This window comes from Bos taurus, chromosome 12, assembly GCF_002263795.3.
Source record: "Bos taurus isolate L1 Dominette 01449 registration number 42190680 breed Hereford chromosome 12, ARS-UCD2.0, whole genome shotgun sequence".
Taxonomy (NCBI): domain Eukaryota; kingdom Metazoa; phylum Chordata; class Mammalia; order Artiodactyla; family Bovidae; genus Bos; species Bos taurus.
Window position 1 is genome coordinate 71,256,446 of NC_037339.1, and position 21,646 is coordinate 71,278,091.

Sequence of the window (21,646 nt, forward strand, 5' to 3'; positions counted from 1 at the left end):
AAAACTTGTAGGTTGCAGCTAACGTGGATATCAGAAAAAAATGTCAGCTTCATATACTTATATTAGAAAAATAATGACATTATTAATGTTTCCAATTTAAGAATTTAGAGAAAAAAAATCTCAGGAAAAGTTGAAGGAAAGAAAAAATGATGTGAGGAATTAGAAAAAAAAAACAAAACACAGAGCCTCAATAAAAGAAAAAGTTGATTTTTTGAAAATAGAAAAAAGTTATGCAAGATTGTTAATAAAAAAGCAAAAGCTTAAAGAAAACTAAAAGCCAAAAGGACAGAGATGCTGCAGAGATTAAGCATATAAGATACTGTGAAAACATTTATGCCAGTCAAGCTCAAAACTCACAGGAAACAAATCCACTTCTAGAAAAATGAAACGTACCAGAATGACTCTGCAGAAATAACAACCTTTACCAAAAGTTACCTAGACAATGATGGTTGCACAATCTTGTAAACATGATTAATGCCACTGAATTGTATGATTAAAAATGGTTATATGGCAAATTTTATGTTATATATGTTTTACCACATTTTTTTTAATGTAAAAAAAATTAAATCCTGTATCTAAAAGACAGTCATAGCACACGTTTGTCCTTCATGAGCAAATCCCAGCAAGGGTTCCTACTTTGAGAAAGCATATTTTCTCTTTCTTCTCTTTTAGAGGGCTTTCCCAGCGGCTCAGTGGTAAAGAATCTGCCTGAAATGCAGGGGATACAGGAGATGAACATAAAATATTGTCCTATATTTTAACCATAGTTTTTTTGGAGAGCAACACCTCTCTTTCCTATAATGTCACTTAAACTACATGTGTCATATGTTCTTCCTATTAGTTATCTCTAGTATTTTAACCAGAGATCTTTGAGTGGAAAAATGGATCATAGTGTTAAAGGAAGTAGTGACACAAAACAGCAACTTCACACTATCTGCAAGTAAACAGAAGCCCTGACATAATTCTAAAGTAATATGTAATTGTGAAAACAGTAAAAAACAAACAAACAAAAAAAAACACATCTGTGACAACTTTGTCTCAAATCTTAGAAAATGAGTTTGGCTCTGGAGTCTCTCAAGACACAAAACCTGGGAGACAGGTTTATTGGTGGCCTGTACTCTGATTGGAGAAGGCAATGGCACCCCACTCCAGCACTCTTGCCTGGAAAATCCCATGGACAGAGGAGCCTGGAAGGCTGCAGTCCATGGGGTCGCTAAGAGTCGGACACCACTGAGTGACTTCACTTTCACTTTTCACTTTCATGCATTGGAGAAGGAAATGGCAACCCACTCTAGTGTTCTTGCCTGGAGAATCCCAGGGATGGGGGGAGCCTGGTGGGCTGCCGTCTATGGGGTCACACAGTGTCGGACATGACTGAAGTGACTTAGCAGCAGTACTCTGATTTGGATAAGAAAGAAAACACTGTAATATATAATAAAGATAATAAATCCTTTTGCAAGAGCTTGAAATCACTGCGTGAAGGAGGAGGAAAAAACTATAGAAAAAAATAAACATCTTGTGATATGTAAATATTTGTTGTTAATGCAAAAAAAGTACAATTTATGTAGTGCAAAAACCTATTGGAAAAATGCCTTTGGAATAGACATGAACTCATGGTAGAATCACAGAGTTGACTCAATTAAAAAATAATGTTAAGGCTGAGAGCTGTCCACTGGACATTCATTACATTGATAAAACCACACAGTCACTGTGAGTGATATCTGGCTATTTCCTTCAAAATGCACCTGGGGGTGGGGAAAGCCAAAAACAAAATGTTTAAGAGTTTTAAAGTCCTTCTCCTAAGGCAACACATTTCTAGGTCCACTTCTTCATTTGAAGCAAATCATATCACTACTGGAGACACAATTTAAAAAAACAAGTGTGTTTATTCTATGGAGGAAGTAGCCCCCTTAGAACCCTCAGTGGGGCTGAACTTAATGCCAAACAACCTGTAGATCCACTAGAGTTCTGATCATTCTGATTAACAAATAAGTTTTATCACTAGAGCAAATTGATAAGTAAAATCATTTTACTAATTCAAAGCCTGGAGATAAACACCAGGTGACAAAGAGGCTGGGAAATCTATTAATACTGTCTGCCCAATGGTTTCTCATAATATGAGCACAACAAATTTGGATGTTAATATCAGGTTGTAATCCCTATGTTTTAAAAACTCTGCTTGACAAGTATTGAAAATAAGGAGTAGGAAATGGAGAAAGTGTAGCACTATGTAGCCATTAAAAGGAATGAGACAACTATATGCATTGATATAATCTGAGATATAATATTAGCTGGAAAAAAAAAAAGGAAAGAACAGCTATCATCTGTGCTTAAAAACGGGAAGACCACATTTTCACAAGTTCTTCCTGATGCACAGAAGAGTCAACAAGACAGTCAACAGTGGTGCTGGGGCTCCATCTAGGGAGTAGCTGTATGATGACAGGAGTGGAGGGTGATTTACTTTCTGTTCATAAATCCTTAAAAAGTATTTTTTAAAGATTTTAAATTTTGTAGCAGTATATGTATCATTTGTTTTAAAATTTATTATTAAAAATACCTTTTAATTACTTACACCAGCAGTCCCCAACTGTTGGGGGCCAGAGTGAGGTACTCCGCCCATGGCAAAGGTCATGAGGAAGGAGGCTCGACATACGCAAAGGCGGGATCGAGCCTCAGGAGTCCCCCTGGAACTCCTCGAGCATCTACCCCCATAACCAGAGCCTGCCTACTTTACTACTTTGTGCTCTTACCTACACCTCTGACTTTACGGGGGCTGTCCCCCACCACCTCTTTCGGAGAAGGAGTTACCTAGAGCTCCAGTCAATAAAAACTCTTGGGTGTGACAAGAGGGTTTTAACCTACAAACTCCTCTGAAGGTTCTCTAGCCTGCCTGACAGGCTCGTCCGGCCACATGTGATTGCTCACAGCCTCCCAACTGTGAGAGGCACGAGATGCTTTAAACCTTCTAAAAACAGGTTCCTTAGAAAAGTTAGAAAACTATAAGTATAATGGGCTGATTAGAAATTGTATTGGTGAAGGGTTTTTCATTTGTTGAGCCAATGTTTGTTGCTAAGTCTCCACATCCCCTGCCCTTACACACATTAATGAATATATAGAAGAAATAAGTATTAACCGTTGATATTAATCACGTTAGACCTTAGGCTAAGTAAATTCTTTCCTTAACTAAAACCCACTACACCCTCACCCTGTAGGAATGTAACTTTATTTGGGTGGCGTCTGTTTTGAGAATAATCAGCCCTGGAGAAATAAGTGTCCTGATTGACTGACCGCTGTCACAAGGAGAGGGTCGTAAATTGTCAGCAGGCCCCCCTGGCCAGAAGATGATGTAACACCCCTAAGACCTCTGTATACATTTGTGTGAAGCACCTGACTTTAATAAAAGTCAGGACTGCTGTCCCCACGTGACTTTTGTATAACATCTTAGTGTATAAAAACAGACTCTGGAAAATAAAGAATTGGGATCAGTTTCTCGAAATACTGGTCTCCCCATGTCGCTCTCTCTCTCACTCTGGTTGAGTCTCCATCTGGAGCGCGGAACCCACCATGCTTACTAATTATGCCTGGGCTTCTAAGATCCGACCGGGGAGGCCTCAGTGTCTTCTCTCCTTCGGGAGAACGGAAGGACGCCTGCGGCCTACGTAAGTGGTGCAAACTTCTTGTCTTGAAGTTTTATTGGTCTCCCGCGTAAACCAAGCCACTCAGCCTCTTTTCTCCACTGAATTTTCCTACTGAGCTATCCTTATTCTATTACTCTTTATATCTTTAATTAATATCTAATTGAAGCTATTGTATCCTGATCCTCGCCTATGCCGTCTCTCCTTCGAATACCCTGGATCAGCCGGGGCTAGTCCCCGGCACCCAACCTTTTTGGCACCAGGAACCCAGTTGCATGGAAGACAAACTGTCCACAGACAGGACGGGGTGGGAGGGGAGTTGGGGGAGGTGTAATACGAGTGATTACACTCAGGTGTAATATGAATGATGGGGAGCGGCAGATGAAGCTTTGCTCACTCCCCCACCACTCACCTCCTGTTGTGTGGCCCAGTTCCCAACAGCCCATGGAGCGGTACAAGTCTGTGGTCCAGTGGTTGGGGATCCCTGATTTAGAGTCTCTGAAGCTACTTAGAAGAACTATGGGTATATTTGTTTTATTGTTGGGAGTCAAGGCTTCTGACTACAGCTTTTACAGAGCCTAGAGCCTTCCCCTCTTTTTTTAATTTTAATTTTTTTAAACTGAAGGATAATTGCTTTATAGAACAGTGTTGGTTTCTTCCAAACACCAACATGAACCAGCCTTAGGTATACATATGTTCCCTCCCCATTCCACCTCTCTATAGATTGTTACAGAGCCCAGATTTGAGTTTCCTGAATCATACAGCAAATTCCCATTGGCTATCTGTTTTACATATGGTAACGTAAGTTTCCATGTTACTGTCTCCATACATCCCACCATCTCCTTCCTCCCCCCATCCCACCAGGTCCATAAGTGTTCTCTGTGTCTATGTCTCCATTGCTGCCCTGCAAATAATTTCATCAGTACCATCTTTCTAGACTCCATATATACACGTTAGTATGTGATACTTGTTTTTCTCGATCTGACTGACTTCACTCTGTATAATAGGCTCGAGGTTTATCCACCTCATTAGAACTGACTCAAATACATTCCTTTTTATGGCTGAGTAATATTCCACTGTGTATATGTGCCACACTTCTTTATCCATTCATCTGTCGATGGACATCTAGGTTGCTTCCATGTTCTAGCTATTGTAAATGGTGCTGCTACAACATTGGAGTACATGTGTGTTTTTCAATTTTGGTTTCCTCAGGGTATATGCCTAGGAGTGAGATTGCTGTGTCATATGGTTGTTTTATTCCTAATTTTTAAAGGAATCTCCATACTGTATTCCACAGTGGCTGTATCAACTTACATTCCCACCAATAGTGAAAGAGGGTTCCCTTTTCTCAACACCCTCTCCAGCATTTAGTGTTTGTAGACTGTTTGATGATGGCCATTCTGACTGGTGTGAGGTGATATCTCACTGTGGTTTTGATTTGCATTTCTCTAATAATGAGCAATGTTGAGCATCTTTTCATGTGTTTGTTAGCCATCTGTATGTCTTCTTTGGATAAATGTATGCTTATGTCTTTTCCCCACTTTTTGATTGGGTTGTTTGTTTTTCTGGAACTGACTTGCATGGAAGTGTGGTAATGTTAGCATCTCAGTTGTGTCCGACTCTTTGTGACCCAATGGGCTGTAGCTCACCAGGCTCCTCTGTGAAGTGGGTTGCCATTTCCTACTACAGAAGATCTTCCTGAACCAGGGATTGAACCTGGGTCTTGCACATTGCAGGGTTCTCCCTCATTGCAGGCAGATTCTTTACCATCTGAGTCACTAGGGAAGCCTTGCATGGGCAGCTTGTATATTTTGGAAATTAACCCTCTGTCAGTTGTTTAATTTGCTATTATTTTCTCCCATTCTGCAGGTTGGAAAAATGATCCCACTTTTATACTGTAAAACACTCTAAAGTCTCAAAGCATTTAAGCATCTGCTCTGTCATCTGATCCCTGTAATGAGTGTGAAGAAACTGGCAGACCTGTAATCCCTGCTCTACACACAGGTAAGGACCTGAAGCAGAGAGGCCTCGGGGGACACAAGGCCACATGGATGCTAAATGCCTCCTCCATTGAGTCAAACTGGTCCAGGCACCTAGAACTAGGATATTGGGATTTTGTAACTTCTGGGCTGTATTAAGTGATTTCATGAATAGATTAATAACACCTTTGTTACACACCAGGAGCAAAGAAACTTCAAAAAACTTCAACCAGGTCTGCTTCATCACAGAACAGAATAAATGACAGGCATTTTTTCTTTGAGTTGAATTGTGTCCCCTCCAATTTTACATGTTGAAGTCCTAAACCTGCTAGTACATCAGAATGTGACTGCATTTGGAGACAGGCTCTTTAAAGAGGCAAAAAGTTAAAATGAAGTCAAACAGACGGGTCCTAATCTAATAGACTGGAGTTCTTACAAGAAAAGAAGATCAGGACACAGGTACAGAGGGAAGGCCGTGTGACGACACAGAGGGAAGATGGCATCTCCAAGCCAAGGAGAGAGACCTCAGAGGAAACCAACCCTACTGACACCTTGACCTCAGACATCCATTCTCCAGGGCTGTGAGAAAATAAATTTCTGTTGTTTAAGTCATCTACTCTGTGGTACTTTGTATGGCAGTCCTAGCAAACTAATGCCCCTTCCACTTTGTGTATCTGAAAGGTAATTTCTCTGCTATTTCATAGATCATCTAAAAGGGTCAATCAGACAGTGAATCAGTGATTCACTTGAACTATGTATTTTAAAAAATGTGACCTTGGAAGCACCTTTTCTCAGCTGTTGAGTTTTCTTTTCAAATGAATGAATTCTGTTCTATTAGAGTGAAAATTTTGTTGACTTAGGCTAATGCTCCTGGTATTATAGCTCTGAACAATGAATGGGTATCTGATGCTTGCACGTCCAAAAACCTGATAATCTGACAGCTTACCTAAGAGGATGCAGAGTATGCAGAAATAATGTCAAGAAGATGTTCAACTGGGATGAGGATCAAGAAATGTTTTTTTTTTTTTGTTCTGTAGAGGTGACCTGACCCAGTGGCAGGACTCCAACTCAAGAGTGAGGTTCTGCTACTCTGTGAACTTGCATGATGACCCCATCTTGGCTACCACGTGAAAGAAGCAGTGTTCTCAGAATTGATACAGAACACAGTACCTAGAGTGGCCCTCAGCCTCCCCTAGCAATTGCCCCTCTGCTCCCTGGACCAGCTCTGTGACCTTAGGTGAGCCGTGGACACACCCTCCCCAACCGTGACATGGATAAAAATGGACCATCATGAGATTATGTGAAATCATACATGTGAGAGCAATGTAAAATAAATTGAGAAAAACTACACAAATGTAACTTACCCTGAATATTGTTAGAGTAGGTGCAGGATTACTAGACCAGGAAGCACAAGATTTCTAATTCTATGACCCATGTCTGTTTTTATATGTATGTTATACTTGATTTAAAACATTTACTGAAAGAAAAGATTTCTAATTCTGTATCTGCTGCAAACTAACTTCACACCAATTATATACATAGGGCCACCTTCCTTCTAAGGGGCCTCAGTTTCATCACCTGTAAAATGAGGTTGTTGAAACCTATCTTATGTTATCCAGACCTATCAGAAGTTCTATGATCTACTTCTCATTACTCAATGTCTTGATAATATATAATGATAACACAGTGTTTAAATGAAGACTTTGACACAGGTGGACACACCTCTTTCTGATGTGAAATGCCTAAGGTGGAAAGACCAAAAGGGTTTGGGAGATTCCTGGTTGTTTTGTGATTTTGTCACCCAGAAAATGACAAATGCTTATCGAGTCTTCAATGACTGGCAGACACTCGAATTAATGAAAGTGCTCTGTGAATTTCAGGCACAAAAAAAATATAAAGGGTGATATATATGGCTCAGATGGTAAAGAATTTGTCCTCAATGTGGGAGACTGGAGTTCGATCCCTGGGTTGGGAAGATCCCCTCGAGAAGGGAATGGCAACCCACTCCAGTATTCTTGCTTGCAAAATTCCATGGACAGAGGAGACTGGCAAGCTACAGACAATGGTGTTGCAGAGTCAAACATGACTTGACGACTAACACACACACTCTATATTTGCATACAATATAAGCACTTTGGAAATGTTCAGAACAGACTTCCTTGTCCCTAAACCTAAGTACAAACTCTAATTCTACCACCTCTTCAACCAGCTCTGCAACCCAGGAAGTCTCCTACACTATGAGCAGTGGAAGGTACTGCTCTGCGTTTCCTCATTTCTAAGGAGGGCTGAGATGAGACAGTGATGAACTAAGGCCACATTTTAGATAAATGCTTTATATAGTAGTACTTAAGATACTGGGACATGTTTTCTTTAAGACATTTAAAATATTACACTAGTAATCTTATTCTGCTTACAAGTGAAAATCTGGGAAATGCACAAAAGTATGAGAATAGAAAATATACCCATAATTTAATACTAAGAGATAAATTTTCTATGGAGAAGCCTCACCACAGGCAGCTGGAAGCCTCATCCCACCCCAAACCCTGCATGTCAAGGGTCAAGAACACCAGACCTTCCTTCCCTCCATCTTCCCATCAACCCTATTCCCACTCCCACCTTCTTCCAGAAAAACTTACAGATGGCTGAATGACAATGGCTAAGTATCCTAACCTAGACCTCAGTTACCATCTCACCTTTGTTTGGAAGATGTCACATGACCTGAATGTTACCCATCGAGCCCGTTCCTCATACCATGCACCGTGCTTAGTGCTTCACACACCTCATCTCTGAAAAAGTACTTTGTAAACTTTCAAGCATCATTCAGACTACAGTGTGAAGGTATTGTGAGTTCTTGATTTGTCCTGATTACAATTTCATCTTCTAGAAGGTAGAGGAAGAAGTTTTCCTTACAGATTAGAAAACAGAAGAGACCTACACCTTTCCCTGGAAGATCTTCCTAGAATCAAAATATTTCAAAAATTGTCCCCTGAACTCTCAAATTTCCTGGATATTCCTTGACAGAACTTGCATCACAAATATGCTGAGCACCAGTCAGAATGAATGAAAGGGTCTGCAAACTGAGATTTTCTGTGCTCTATGAGAATCTGAACCCAGAGCCCAGAAATGTGGAAGTCCAATCTGAAATCTCTGTCACAAGATCTATATGATACTGGATGCTTGGGGCTGGTGCACTGGGACGACCCAGAGGGATGATATGGGGAGGGAGGAGGGAGGAGGGTTCCAGATGAGGAACACATGTATGCCTGTGGTGGATTCATTTTGATATATGGCAGAACCAATACAACATTGTAAAGTTTAAAATAAAAAAATTTAAAAAAAATGAAATCTCTGTCGCAGGCACAGGTGTGTGCACATAGAAGGGTGCACACATCCTGACCCCATCCCCACCACTGCTGCAGATCTTCAGCAGACCTGCTCTTAACCCACCTTGTGTTGTTAAGACCCACTCATGAAGCTTAGTCTCTGGAGGTTTATAAGGCCACAGAGTGCTTGTTATCAGACCCCTGATAGAGATCTTGTGAAGAGTGAACCTGGAGACAAACTTTAATGACAACTCCCTGTCCTATTTTGCCCTTTCAGTGAGGACAGCTACTTCCTCCTTGCCCAGATGTTGCACCATTTTATAAAACAGACTGTTTCTATTCTGCAGCAAATCATTTGGCTGACCAGTTTCTTTCCGTCTCCCTGAATCCAAAACCTGTAAACAGCAAAAAGAAACCCATTAGTACATAATGTCTCCCAGTAACATATTATAACTCAGACAATATTTCAAAAAGTGGCAGCATAGGGAAACAGAGAAAATCTATTTGGGTGGTAGGGCTGGCTGATGTTTTAATAGTTCAACTAATTTGTTTTACTAGGCAGACAAAGGCCCAAGCTAACCTTTTAATATTATAATGTTATAGGAAAGAAAGAAAATATGACTACTAGTACTCTATAGCATCTTATTTTATGTTCAGGGCATTTGGGGTTGTTATCATTAGCACTTTTAACACTCAGACTCTGAGCTTTGAGGCAATTTGTACAGATTCACAGAGTTGGCAAATATCTTCATTCAAGAAAATCAAACTCCATTTACCTAAAAAGTAGGTTGGTGTCATACAAACCAGAAAGCAGTGCTCTGACAACAAATTAATGGTCGATTTGAGAATCTGAGCAATATTTGGGGAAAAAAGCAAAGGCTTCCAGGATTTCTTAAGGATCCTGGATTATGCCAGCTTCTAAGAGGAACAGAATCCTTGTCCAAGGGATTGAGATGCTTCTTGAAGCTGGATGTGGTTGTAGTTTATTCTTCTGAGAGAGAAAGCCTGGCAAAAGGAGCTGGTACATAAGCAGCTTTTGCAAAACTGCTCTGCACAGAAGAAATCTCTAGAAATCCAGTTTTCTCTTTGGATAAGACTAAAGAAGCAAGTAAGAAATTGAGCTCCAAATTCCAGTGATCATGGGTTACAGAGCACATGGGGCCAGCCCAACCTGAACTGCCTAGGATCTGAATCTGTTTCCATTAATTATCTTTCTTTCCTTGTTTCTCTTTCTTTCTTCAGCTGCTTTCCTTTCACCCCTGTTATTGCTCATTAATAAGTCTGCTAAATGCAAACTGAAAGGGAGAGGAAGGGGTCCTTCACTCTGCCTTTCTACTTATTAGTGACTTTGGTTAATGGTTCTGGATGGGGAAAAAGTGTCTGAAACAATTGGCCCAAATGATATAATTATAAAACTGTTCTGATGTTCAGTAGTATTTAATTCATTTAGGTCATATTTGAAATAAATGCATATTAAGAGAATATACTGGATGAGCTTCCCTGGTGACTCAGTGATAAAAGAATCTGCCTACTAATGCAGGAGTCTTCTGTTCCATCCCTGGTTCAGAAAGCTCGCACATGCCACAGAGCAACTAAGCCCGTGTGCCGTAACTACAGAGGCTGTGGTCTAGAGCCCAGGAGCCTCAGCTATTGAGCCTACATGCCTAGAACCCATGCTCCACAACAAGAGAGCCCATGCAATGAGAAGTCTGCACACAGCAATGAAGAATAGCCCCTACTTGCTGCAGCTAGAGAAAAGTCTGTGTAGCAAGGAAGACCCAGCACAGCCTAAAATAAACAAATAAATAAAAGTTGATGTATGGCAAAACCAATACAATATTGTAAAGTAATTAACCTCCAATTAAAATAAATAAATTTATATTTTTTTAAAAAAGTTTTTTTTTTTTTTTTTTTAAAGAACAGAATGCAGGAACTCTAAACAACATACAGGTTGTTTTTCAACATATAAGTACTACAATAAATTTAATCCTTTCCATTTAATTGGAAACATTTATTAGTCTCATAAATGCCATTTTCCTGTTAATCATTTGTTTACTACTGTGAATCACTGCTAAGGATAGCCTTCTCAAAAGAGTCTGAGAATAATCGAATCTGTTTCATCCACTTAATGGGCTTCCAAGGTAACTCAGTGGATAAAGAAATCTGCCTGCAATGAAGGAGACACAAGAGACACAGGTTCGATCCCTGGGTTGGGAAGATCCCCTGGAGAAGGGCATAGCAACCTATTCCAATATTCTTGCCTGGAAAATCATATGGACAGGGGAGCCTGGTGGACTACAGTCCATAGGATCATAAAAAGTCAGACATGACTGAGCAACTTTCACTTTCACATCTGCATAATAATTTAAATGTTCAGTGAAAGTTGCTCAGTCATGTCCAATTCTTTATGACCCCATGGGACTGTAGTCCACCAGGCTCCTCTGTCCATGGTAAGAATACTGGAGTGGGTAGCCATCCCCTTCTCCAGGGGATCTTCCTGACCCAGGGATTAAACTCAAGTCTCCTGCATTGCAGGTGGAATCTTTACCCTCTGAGCCACCAGGGAAGCCCTGTAACTTGGCATGTCAATTTAGATGTCTCATATGTGCAATTCTACTTAAGCATAGCATAACCCAACGTAACTACCACTCCTGATGTTGAAGAAGAAAAACTGCAGTTTTAAAACACTGGTCTCCACACATCTACGTCAATTAATCTATGAAACAGTACACAAGAATTGGAGACAAGACAGTTTCTATGGTAAATAGTACTGGGAAAGCTGAACACCTGAAAATATATGAAATTAGACACTCCCTCACATCATGCACAAAAATAAACTCAAAATGGCTTCAAGATCTAATATAAGGCTGGGAACTACAAAACTAAATGAAAATACAGGCAAAAGACTCTTTGATATAAATCATAGCAATATTTTTTTTTTTTAGATTAGTCTCCCAAAGCAAAAGAAATAAAAGCAAAAACAAATGGAACCTAATCAAACTTAAAAGCCAAGGCTCACGTAGGGGCTACAAGAGCTGAGATGGGAACACAGACTGAAAAAAGGCCAGAAATAGAATTTTACCAACTTAGCCTTTACATTTACTAGTTTGGTCAAAAACTCTAGATATTTCAGAACAAATAAACATAAAGCAAATCCAAATTCTCATTATGTACAGAAAAATAGGTATAATTTTGGATTTTTAACATCCCTTATAAGAAAAACCTCCTACAATCTCCCGTTAGGTCCCCAACTCCCCGTAACCCGAGATAAACTATTAACTAAACCACATATTCAAGTTGGTATGATAACAATCCCCAAACCCTAGGATCTCTCCAGGAACCCCAACCCTGAACTGCTTATCAAGCTCTAGTACGTTAAGTAAAAATACATTATGTTGGATGAGTAAGTTAGTTACATAAGCTCAATGAAGATGTGTTTATGAAGCCTGTTTATGTGCAGATATTCCAGACAGCTGTCCTAGACATAAAAATGAAATGGATGCACTGCAAGATAATTTGATCCATTTTCACTGGCAGGATGTCATCAGAGATAAAGAATGCAGGGAGAGGTGGGTGAGTGCACCAAGAGGTGGTGGTGCCCAGGAGAGGATGGAGGAGAAGCCTGGTAAGAAAGATGCTGGGAAATGATGACAACAATGGAGAGAGATCCCGCTGCACAACAAGCAGAGTTGGGAGGGGGAGATCTGAGTGTCAGATTTGTCTCTGGCTGCCAGGTGATGACACGGGATAGCTGTCCAACCCTGAAAGGTGGGTCCTCATCGGTAAAATGGGTACCTGTGATTTTCTCAGTGACTGGACAATGTGGCGACTATTAACTCAAAATCCTGTCTTGGGTCTTGAAATAGTAAATCATTCTTCTCATTGGCGAGGGATGAAGGCTGGGTCAGGGTGACCTCCACAGCCACACTCCCAAAGCTGCTGCCTTTGCACACAAGCGCGCCCCCTCCATAAAGTATTTCTTCTCCCCAACTCTACTTCCTACCTCAGTGTTAGTTATCTTTCCTCTGAAAACTTGAGTGAAATCTCTTGCAGTGTTTTTGAAGGAGCTTTTCTCTTCTCAAATGTTCTAATTGCAATATATAGGTTTATGAAAGAAAAGTATCATTAAGGTGAAAAATAGAATTTAAGTAAAACTCTAGTTAGGTTGAGCTGTTTTATGCTTTTCAGGCGGGTGTGTTACAACCATTTCTGATTTTCACTTCTGTGGGAAAAATTCTAAGTAGAGGTTTGAGATGAGGAAGAAACAAAAAGTATAAAACCATAAGATGGACTATAAACAGAAGAGGTGGGATCTGAGTTTCTCAGCTCTGCTTTTGGTTCTTCATCATTCATTTCCAGAGAATTCTCTGAGGACAGTGAAAGTGTTGACCACAGATAATACTGTTGGAGCAAGTGCAGATTGTCACATGCTTCCTTTGTTCACACCAACAGGAGAATCTGGGTGATATGAAGGCAGCAGTGTGCAGAGACTGGAGGGAAGAGCTGGGCTGTTGGCTGCAGAGAAAGCAGGTCACGAGCACCCAGATACTCTGAAAAACTACAGGAAGAACCCTCTAGTGTAGAGAGAGTGGTGAGTCTTAGGATAAAGAGCATTTCTAATTTGTCTGTCTTGCTCCACTGTTTTGTGGCAACAGGGAAAGTAAGGAAGATTATATTAGCTGTCATTATGACTCCATCATGTTTAATAAACTTAATATTGAGAGAACTTTGTGAAATCGAATTCTAAGCCTGACACATGAATGGTGCTTAATGAACTAAAGCAGGGAAAACCCCTTTGGAGAGACAACACATAAACAAAGCTATTAATTAGGTTACAATTGTTTCCCAACAAGCCCTTTCTCTGATTTACTTACAGTGAACAAAACCATATCCATCTAATAATTTCAAGATTTTTGATAAAAGTGACAATTTGGAAAATATATAGATGTCTAAGTTTGAGATTAATCATGCTCTATCCCTATGATGAAATTTTACTCAGCTTTAAGAACTGAGCTGTGGAAAATTAATAAATGACATGGGGAATTTTAAGAATACAAAAAAATTCTGGTAATGAAATATTCTGTCTTGCAGAATAAAATAAATTATTAAAATGGCTCTAATGTTATCCAAATAATTATAGCACTATATAACTGCCACTTTCTGGTGGTGGGTATTTTGTAACCTTCCCTTTAGGAGATTTTCTTCTGTTTTCCTATTTTTATCTTGCACATTTATTGCTTTTTTATAACAAAAAATATTTTTATGGATTAGATTCAATTAAAAATAGAATTAAAAAAACATATTCATCTATCTTTCTGCAGAAGTATTCATGTGCAATAAAATGTAATTATTACACCTTATCACTTGCAATGATAGGACTTTATGGTGACAACCCTGTTGGTTATGCCCTTCATCAGCACCTGTCACTTCCCCAGCTACTCCTTAAGGCCGGTCACCTGCCCTCTGGAGCATAGGCTTTGAAACAGATTGACTCATCTTTATGTCCACACTAAAGCTTTCAGAATAGACAGTCACCTGCTTTCCAGAAAGGAAGGAGGTACAGTCATCCCTCTGTGTGGGAATAGTTCCAGAACACTGGAATGAAGTGAATATGGCAGTAAAGTGAGTCATATGAATGTTCTGGTTTCCCAGAACATACAGAAGTTATGTTTGCATGACACTGGCCTATCAAGTGTGCAATAGCATTATGTCTGAGAAAACAATATAGAGACCTTAACCTAAAAACAATGCATTGCTTAAAAAAATACTAACCAACAGATGAGACTTCAGCAAGTCATAGCAGTAACATTGATGTTACAGATCACCAGAGAAACTATAATGATTGTGAAAAGGTTTGACATATAATGAGAATTACCAAAATGTGAGACAGAGAATTGGAATGAGGAAATACTGTTTGAAAAATGGCGCCCATAGACTTGCTCGATGCAGGGTTATGATAAGCTCTCAATTTGCAAAAACACAGTGTCTGGGAAGTACAATAAAAAAGCTATGTCTATTTCTAAAGCAAGAAATACAAATAAGGTTCAAATTGGGAAAGGATGTCAAGGTTGTATATTGTCACTCTTCTTACTTAACATATATGCAGAGTACATGATGCAAAATGTCAGCCTGGATGAAGCTCAAGCTGGAATCAAGATTGCTAGGAGAAATATCAATAACCTCAGATATGTAGATGACACCACCCTTATGGCAGAATCAAAGAGGAACTAAGGAGCCTCTTGATGAAAGTGAAAGAGGAGAGTGAAAAAAGCTGGCTTAAAACTCAGCATTCAAAAGACAAAGATCATGGCATCCAGTGCCATCACTTCATGGCAAATAGATGGGGAAACAATGGAAACAGTGACAGACTACTTTCCTGGGCTCCAAAATCACTGTAGACAGTGACCACAGCCATGAAATTAAAAAGATGCTTCCTCCTTGGAAGAAAAGCTATGACAAACCTAGACAACATATTAAAAAGTTGAGACACTATTTTGCCAACCAAGGTCCGTCTAGTCAAAGCTATACGGTTTTTCCAGTAGTCGTGTATGGATGTGAGAGTTTGACCATAAAGAAGGCTGAGCACCAAAGAATTGATGCTTTCAAACTGTGGTGATAAAGAAGACTCTTGAGAGTCCCTTGGACTGAAAGAATATTAAACCGGTAAATCCTAAAGGAAATCAACCCTGAATATCCATTGGAAGGACTGATGCTAAAGCTGAAGCTCCAATATTTTGGCTATGTGATGCAAAGAGCTGACTTATTGGAAAATACTCTGATGCTGGGAAAGATTGAAGGCAGGAGGAGAAGGGGATGACAGAGGATGAGATGGTTGGACAACATCACAGACTCAACAGACATGAGTTTGAGCAAACTGGGACATAGTGAAGCACAGGGAGGCCTGGTATGCTGAACCCCATGGGGTTATGAACAACCAGACATGACTGAGCGACTGAACAACAACAATTTTCGGGAAAGAGAGGAGAAACTAATAGAAAATTACATTACTGGAGGTTTGTATCAAATTTTACAAGGAAGGATACATTGAAAAATTGAACATAAATGAAAACAACTAAAATGGTAAGAGTCTTACCGATATCTGTTGACAGTCAATGACATTGCTCAACCTGTGTGTGATGGTCAGCACAGTGCAGTGAGCAAATTTCTCACGGATTTTTTTTTGTATTAACTCATCAGTTCTAGAATCAAAGAAATTGATTCAGTTCAGTAAAAACAGGAAAAGCAGACTTTTGACTTAAAAATATCATGATACTTTTAATAATGTTTTTAAAAATCAATACCTTAATGTATAATCTCGTTCCAAAAAAAACTAAGTATAAAAAGTCTATTTAGAGATTTACTGTTTTTCAAAAATGGAAAATAGTCTTCCCTCAAAATTGCTTGAGATTATAATGAGCTGGATTTAGGAATCTAGTTCTCTCAGGATGCCTCATAACAACATTAACCCTTTATAACATGTCTTGGTTTTTCCTTTGTTTTATGGAATTAATATTATAAAGAAATATCCATGAGGCCAAGAGAACACTTAGAAACATTTCTAAGCATCACTAAATGTTTTCCATTTACCACCTTTATTTTTTTTTAATTTTTTAATTAATTTTATTTTATTTTTAAACTTTACATAATTGTATTAGTTTTGCCAAATATCAAAATGAATCCACCACAGGTATACATGTGTTCCCCATCCTGAACCCTCCTCCCTCGTCCCTCCCCATACCATCCCTCTGGGTCGTCCCAGTGCACCAGCCCCAAGCATCCACTATCGTGCATTGAACCTGGACTGGCATCTCGTTTCATACATGATATTTTACATGTTTCAATGCCATTCTCCCAAATCTTCCCACCCTCTCCCTCTCCCACAGAGTCCATAAGACTGTTCTATACATCAGTGTCTCTTTTGCTGTCTCGTATACAGGGTTATCGTTACCATCTTTCTAAATTCCATATATATGCGTTAGTATACTGTATTGGTGTTTTTCCTTCTGGCTTACTTCACTCTGTATAATAGGCTCCAGTTTCATCCACCTCATTAGAACTGATTCAAATGAATTCTTTTTAATGGCTGAGTAATACTCCATTGTGTATATGTACCATAGCTTTCTTATCCATTCATCTGCTGATGGACATCTAGGTTGCTTCCATGTCCTGGCTATTATAAACAGTGCTGCGATGAACATTGGGGTACACGTGTCTCTTTCCCTTCTGGTTACCACCTTTAGAATTCAAGGATTCAGATTCAAGGTTTCTTAGATCTCAGCTCCATACCTTGGATCCACATTTGATGTAGCTTTGTCAATAATCAATATCTGATTTTTCTTGAGAATAGTCCGAGCAAGGCACACCAGTTGTCTCTGTCCAACACTTAAGTTCAATGCAGATTCTGCTAATTCAGTATTCATTTTACCAGAAAGATGTTCAAAGGTGTCTTTAAGTTGCACCTGTAGATACAGAAAGAACGACATTTTCCTAAGTAAACTGTTACTGAAGTAGACAAACCTCTTACACATTAGAATTCTGACGTCCTTATGTATCTTACATGGACTTCTTATGTATCTTACATGTATAGCCAGGTGAAGGGGAGAGCTTTTTCCAAAGAGCATTCACTGAGAAAGATGGTGGAGTCAAGTCAGGACAGAAAGATCTCAATGTCCCCCATCCCTGCCACAGGACAGCCTCCAGAAACCGCACCGAGGGATTAGTTAAGGAAGTTTCTCAAAAAATGAAGCTATTTCTCCCAATGTGGTTTAAACAGAAAAGTTAAAACAATCTTTATGGTTGAGTCAAGTTTCTCAACATTCATTCTGCATAGGAGTTGGTACACTAAAGAAAAACTTCAAAACTTTTACAGTAAGTCTTTTTCTCTGAAGATAAAATCTTACCAGCACATTTGGTTTTAGAAAAGGCAGAGGAACCAGAGATCAAATTGCCAACATCCGCTGGATCATTGAAAAAGCAAGAGAGTTTCAGAAAAACATCTATTTCTGCTTTATTGACTATGCTAAATCCTTTGACTGTGTGGATCACAATAAATTGTGGAAAATTCTGTAGGAGATGGGAATACCAGACCACCTGACCTGCCACTTGAGAAACCTGTATGCAGGCCAGGAAGCAACAGTTAGAACTGGGCATGGAACAACAGACTGGTTCCAAATAGGAAAAGGAGTACGTCAAGGCTGTATATTGTCACCCTGCTTATTTAACTTCTATGCAGAGTACATCATGAAAAACGCTGGGCTGGATGAAGCACAAGCTAGAATCAAGATTTCTGGGAGAAATATCAATAACCTCAAATATGCAGATGACCCCACCCTTATGGCAGAAAGTGAAGAACTAAAGAGCCTCTTGATGAAAGTGAAAGAGGAGAGTGAAAAAGTTGGCTTAAAGCTCAACATTCTTAAAACTAAGATCATGGCATCCAGTCCCATCACTTTATGGAAAATAGGTGGGTAAACAGTGGAAACAGTGACTGACTTTATTTTGGGGGGCTCCAAAATCACTGCAGATGGTGATTGCAGCCAAGAAATTAAAAGATGCTTACTACTTGGAAGGAAAGTTATGACCAACCTAGACAGCATGTTAAAAAGCAGAGACATTACTTTGCCAACAAAGGTCCGTCTAGTCAAGGCTATGGTTTTTCCAGTAGTCATGTATGGATGTGAGAGTTGGACTATAAAGAAAGCTGCGCACTGAAGAATTGATGCTTTTGAACTGTGGTGTTGGAGAAGACTCTTGAGAGTCCCTTGGACTGCAAGGAGATCCAACCAGTTCATCTTAAAGGAGATCAGTCCTGGGTTTTCATTGCAAGGACTGATGTTGAAGCTGAAACTCCAATACTTGGCCACCTGATGTGAAGAACTGACACATTTGAAAAGACCCTGATGCTGGGAAAGATTGAGGGCAGGAGGAGAAGGGGTTGACAGAGGATGGCATGGTTGGATGGCATCACTGACTCAATGGACATGGGTTTGGGTAGACTCCGGGAGTTGGTGATGGATAGGGAGTCCTGGCGTGCTGTGGTTCATGGGGTGGCAAAGAGTTGGACATGACTGAATGACGGAACTGAACTGAAAATACACAAATTCAAACAATTGCAAACTTCACCTTATACATTAGTAATCCTGGAACCTGCTCTGGTGATGGTTCTTTCCCAAGTTTAATTCTATAAATAGTGGACCAATCAAGTGCATTTTCCTCAATATCATAAATGTCTTGCAGTGAATGAAAACTCATGAAAAATAAGACACAACATATTATTTCCCCCAGAAAACGAATATCAGATCAGATCAGTCGCTCAGTCATGTCCGACTCTTTGCGACCCCATGAACTGCAGCACGCCAGGCCTCCCTGTGCATCACCAACTCCCGGAGTTCACTCAGACTCACATCCATCGAGTCAGCGATGCCATCCAGCCATCTCATCCTCTGTCGTCCCCTTCTCCTCCTGCCCCCAATCCCTCCCAGCATCAGTCTTTTCCAATGAGTCAACTCGTCGCATGAGGTGGCCAAAGTACTGGAGTTTCAGCTTTAGCATCATTCCTTCCAAAGAAATCCCAGGGCTGATCTCCTTCAGAATGGACTGGTTGGATCTCCTTGCAGTCCAAGGGACTCTCAAGAGTCTTCTCCAACACCACAGTTCAAAAGCATCAATACTTCAGCACGCAGCCTTCTTCACAGTCCAACTCTCACATCCATACATGACCACAGGAAAAACCATAGCCTTGACTAGACGAACCTTTGTTGGCAAAGTAATGTCTCTGCTTTTGAATATGCTGTCTAGGTTGGTCATAACTTTCCTTCCAAGGAGTAAGCGTCTTTTAATTTCATGGCTGCAGTCACCATCTGTAGTGATTTTGGAGCCCAGAAAAATAAAGTCTGACACTGTTTCCAAGAATATGGATATAGGTGATGTTTGTATTAATCTATCTTCATAAAGTTATACTCCACAAATTATAAAAAACAAACTGTTAACTGCCAAAGATAATCTGAAGCTACATTTGGTGGTAGGGATCAGTTCTGGAGAAGGAAATGGCAACCCACTCCGGTGTTTTTGTCTGGAGAATCCCAGGGGCGGGGGAGCTGGTGGACTGACGTCTATGGGGTCACACAGAGTTGGACACGACTGAAGTGACTTAGCAGCAGCAGCAGGGATCAGTCCAATAAATATTTATTTTGGAAAAGTATTATAGATAGAGAACCAAACTCAGGCTTTCCTTGAAGTTGAATAACATAGAAGAAATACACTCCAAATTAAGAGACCAACAGATTGATGAGTGATGGCTGATAAATTATGTAACATTTTACAATGTCAGATAACAGCACACCAAGGATGAGTGAGCAGTGTTTTTAATTTTTCATTTTTCAGGTATCCTAAATGCTGGAGCACATCTATGAATATGAACCTGAATTGTGTTCCAGATGGGAGTCTGATCACATGAAAAGGGAATTCTGAGTTAGGATTAAATATGGTATTTGTAGGTAGTGTTAGCATGAAAAGTACATAAAATCTAAAGAGTAAGCTTTGGATTGTGGTGCAAGTAGTTGGACTTGCTTAAAGCTGACATCCTGACTCACACTTGCTTCTGACTTGGATGACATCTCATCACTAATTTGATTTTATACTTTACTTCGAGTTTGTCCATATCAGCACCACAAGGAAAAAGGGTTGTGAGAGGCAATGTTTTTCAGAAAATTAATTTCTGAGATTCTGTCTTCATTTATAAATCAGGGATGGTTATGAGAATATATGAATATGAAGGCCCTCTGTATTGTAATGATAAAATCAAATTATAATTAAGTATTAAAATGGGAAAAAAGGACAATAGAAGCAGAGACAATAATAACTAGAAGCTACAATTAGAGAATCTGAAAACATATCAGATAATAGTATAATATTACTGTTAAATTTATTGATTGACATGACTGTGTTAGGACACATAAGGGAATGTCCTTGTTCTTACAAGGTGTACATTTTTGTATTTAAAGGTGAAATCCAACTTTTAATAAACATTTCTACAACTTACAAACAATTCAGCAAAATATAGATTGTAGAAGAGATGGAGAAAACATGGGAAGACACTAACAGCTGATGAATCCAGATGAATGTGTATGTGTTCATCACACTATTCCTTCCATGTTCCTGTGATTTGAACATTTTAAAACAATAAATTGGAGGCTTGGGACTCCCTGAGGGACCAGTGGTTAAGAATCCACCTGCCAATGCACAGAACATGGGTTTCATCCCTGGTCCAGGATGATCCCATGGCAAGAAGCAAGTGAACCCATGTGCCACAACTACTGAGCCCAACTCTAGAGCCCACAGGCTACAACTCCTGAGCCTGCAGGCCACAGTTCTGAAGCCTGTGTGCTCCAGAGTCCAGGTGTCACAACAGGAGAAGCTATGTCAGTGAGAAGCTGTGCACTGCCACTAAGATTAGCCCCTGTTTGCCACAACTAGAGAAAGCCTAGAAGCAGCAATGAAGAACCAGCACAGACAAAGGGAGAAAAAAAAAAAAAAATGGAGACTTGAAGCCAGACAGCCTGAGCATAAGTCTTGCCTGGCTCTGCCAACTGGGCAAGTTTCTAAACTTATTCTACCTTAGCTTCCTAAGCTCTAAGACTATAATATCATAATTGTAAAGATGGGTACCTCCTAACATTGATAGAGTATAAAATGAATCAGTACATGTAGA

At 39.7% G+C, this 21,646-nt stretch overlaps 2 protein-coding genes across 2 annotated transcripts in view; one reads left to right on the forward strand and one right to left on the reverse strand.

Moving 5' to 3' along the window:
* LOC100337053 (ATP-binding cassette sub-family C member 4) overlaps nt 1-21,646 on the forward strand; it is a 1,051,816-nt gene that overhangs the window by 464,563 nt on the left and 565,607 nt on the right. The window lies entirely within an intron of this gene.
* The window catches only part of LOC107131273 (ATP-binding cassette sub-family C member 4), a 123,552-nt gene continuing 111,066 nt past the window's right edge, over nt 9,161-21,646 (reverse strand). The window contains 3 exon segments of the mRNA XM_059892296.1: nt 9,161-9,332; nt 16,031-16,136; nt 17,224-17,396. Coding sequence (XP_059748279.1) covers nt 9,198-9,332; nt 16,031-16,136; nt 17,224-17,396 — 414 coding nt within the window. The 3' untranslated portion in view covers nt 9,161-9,197.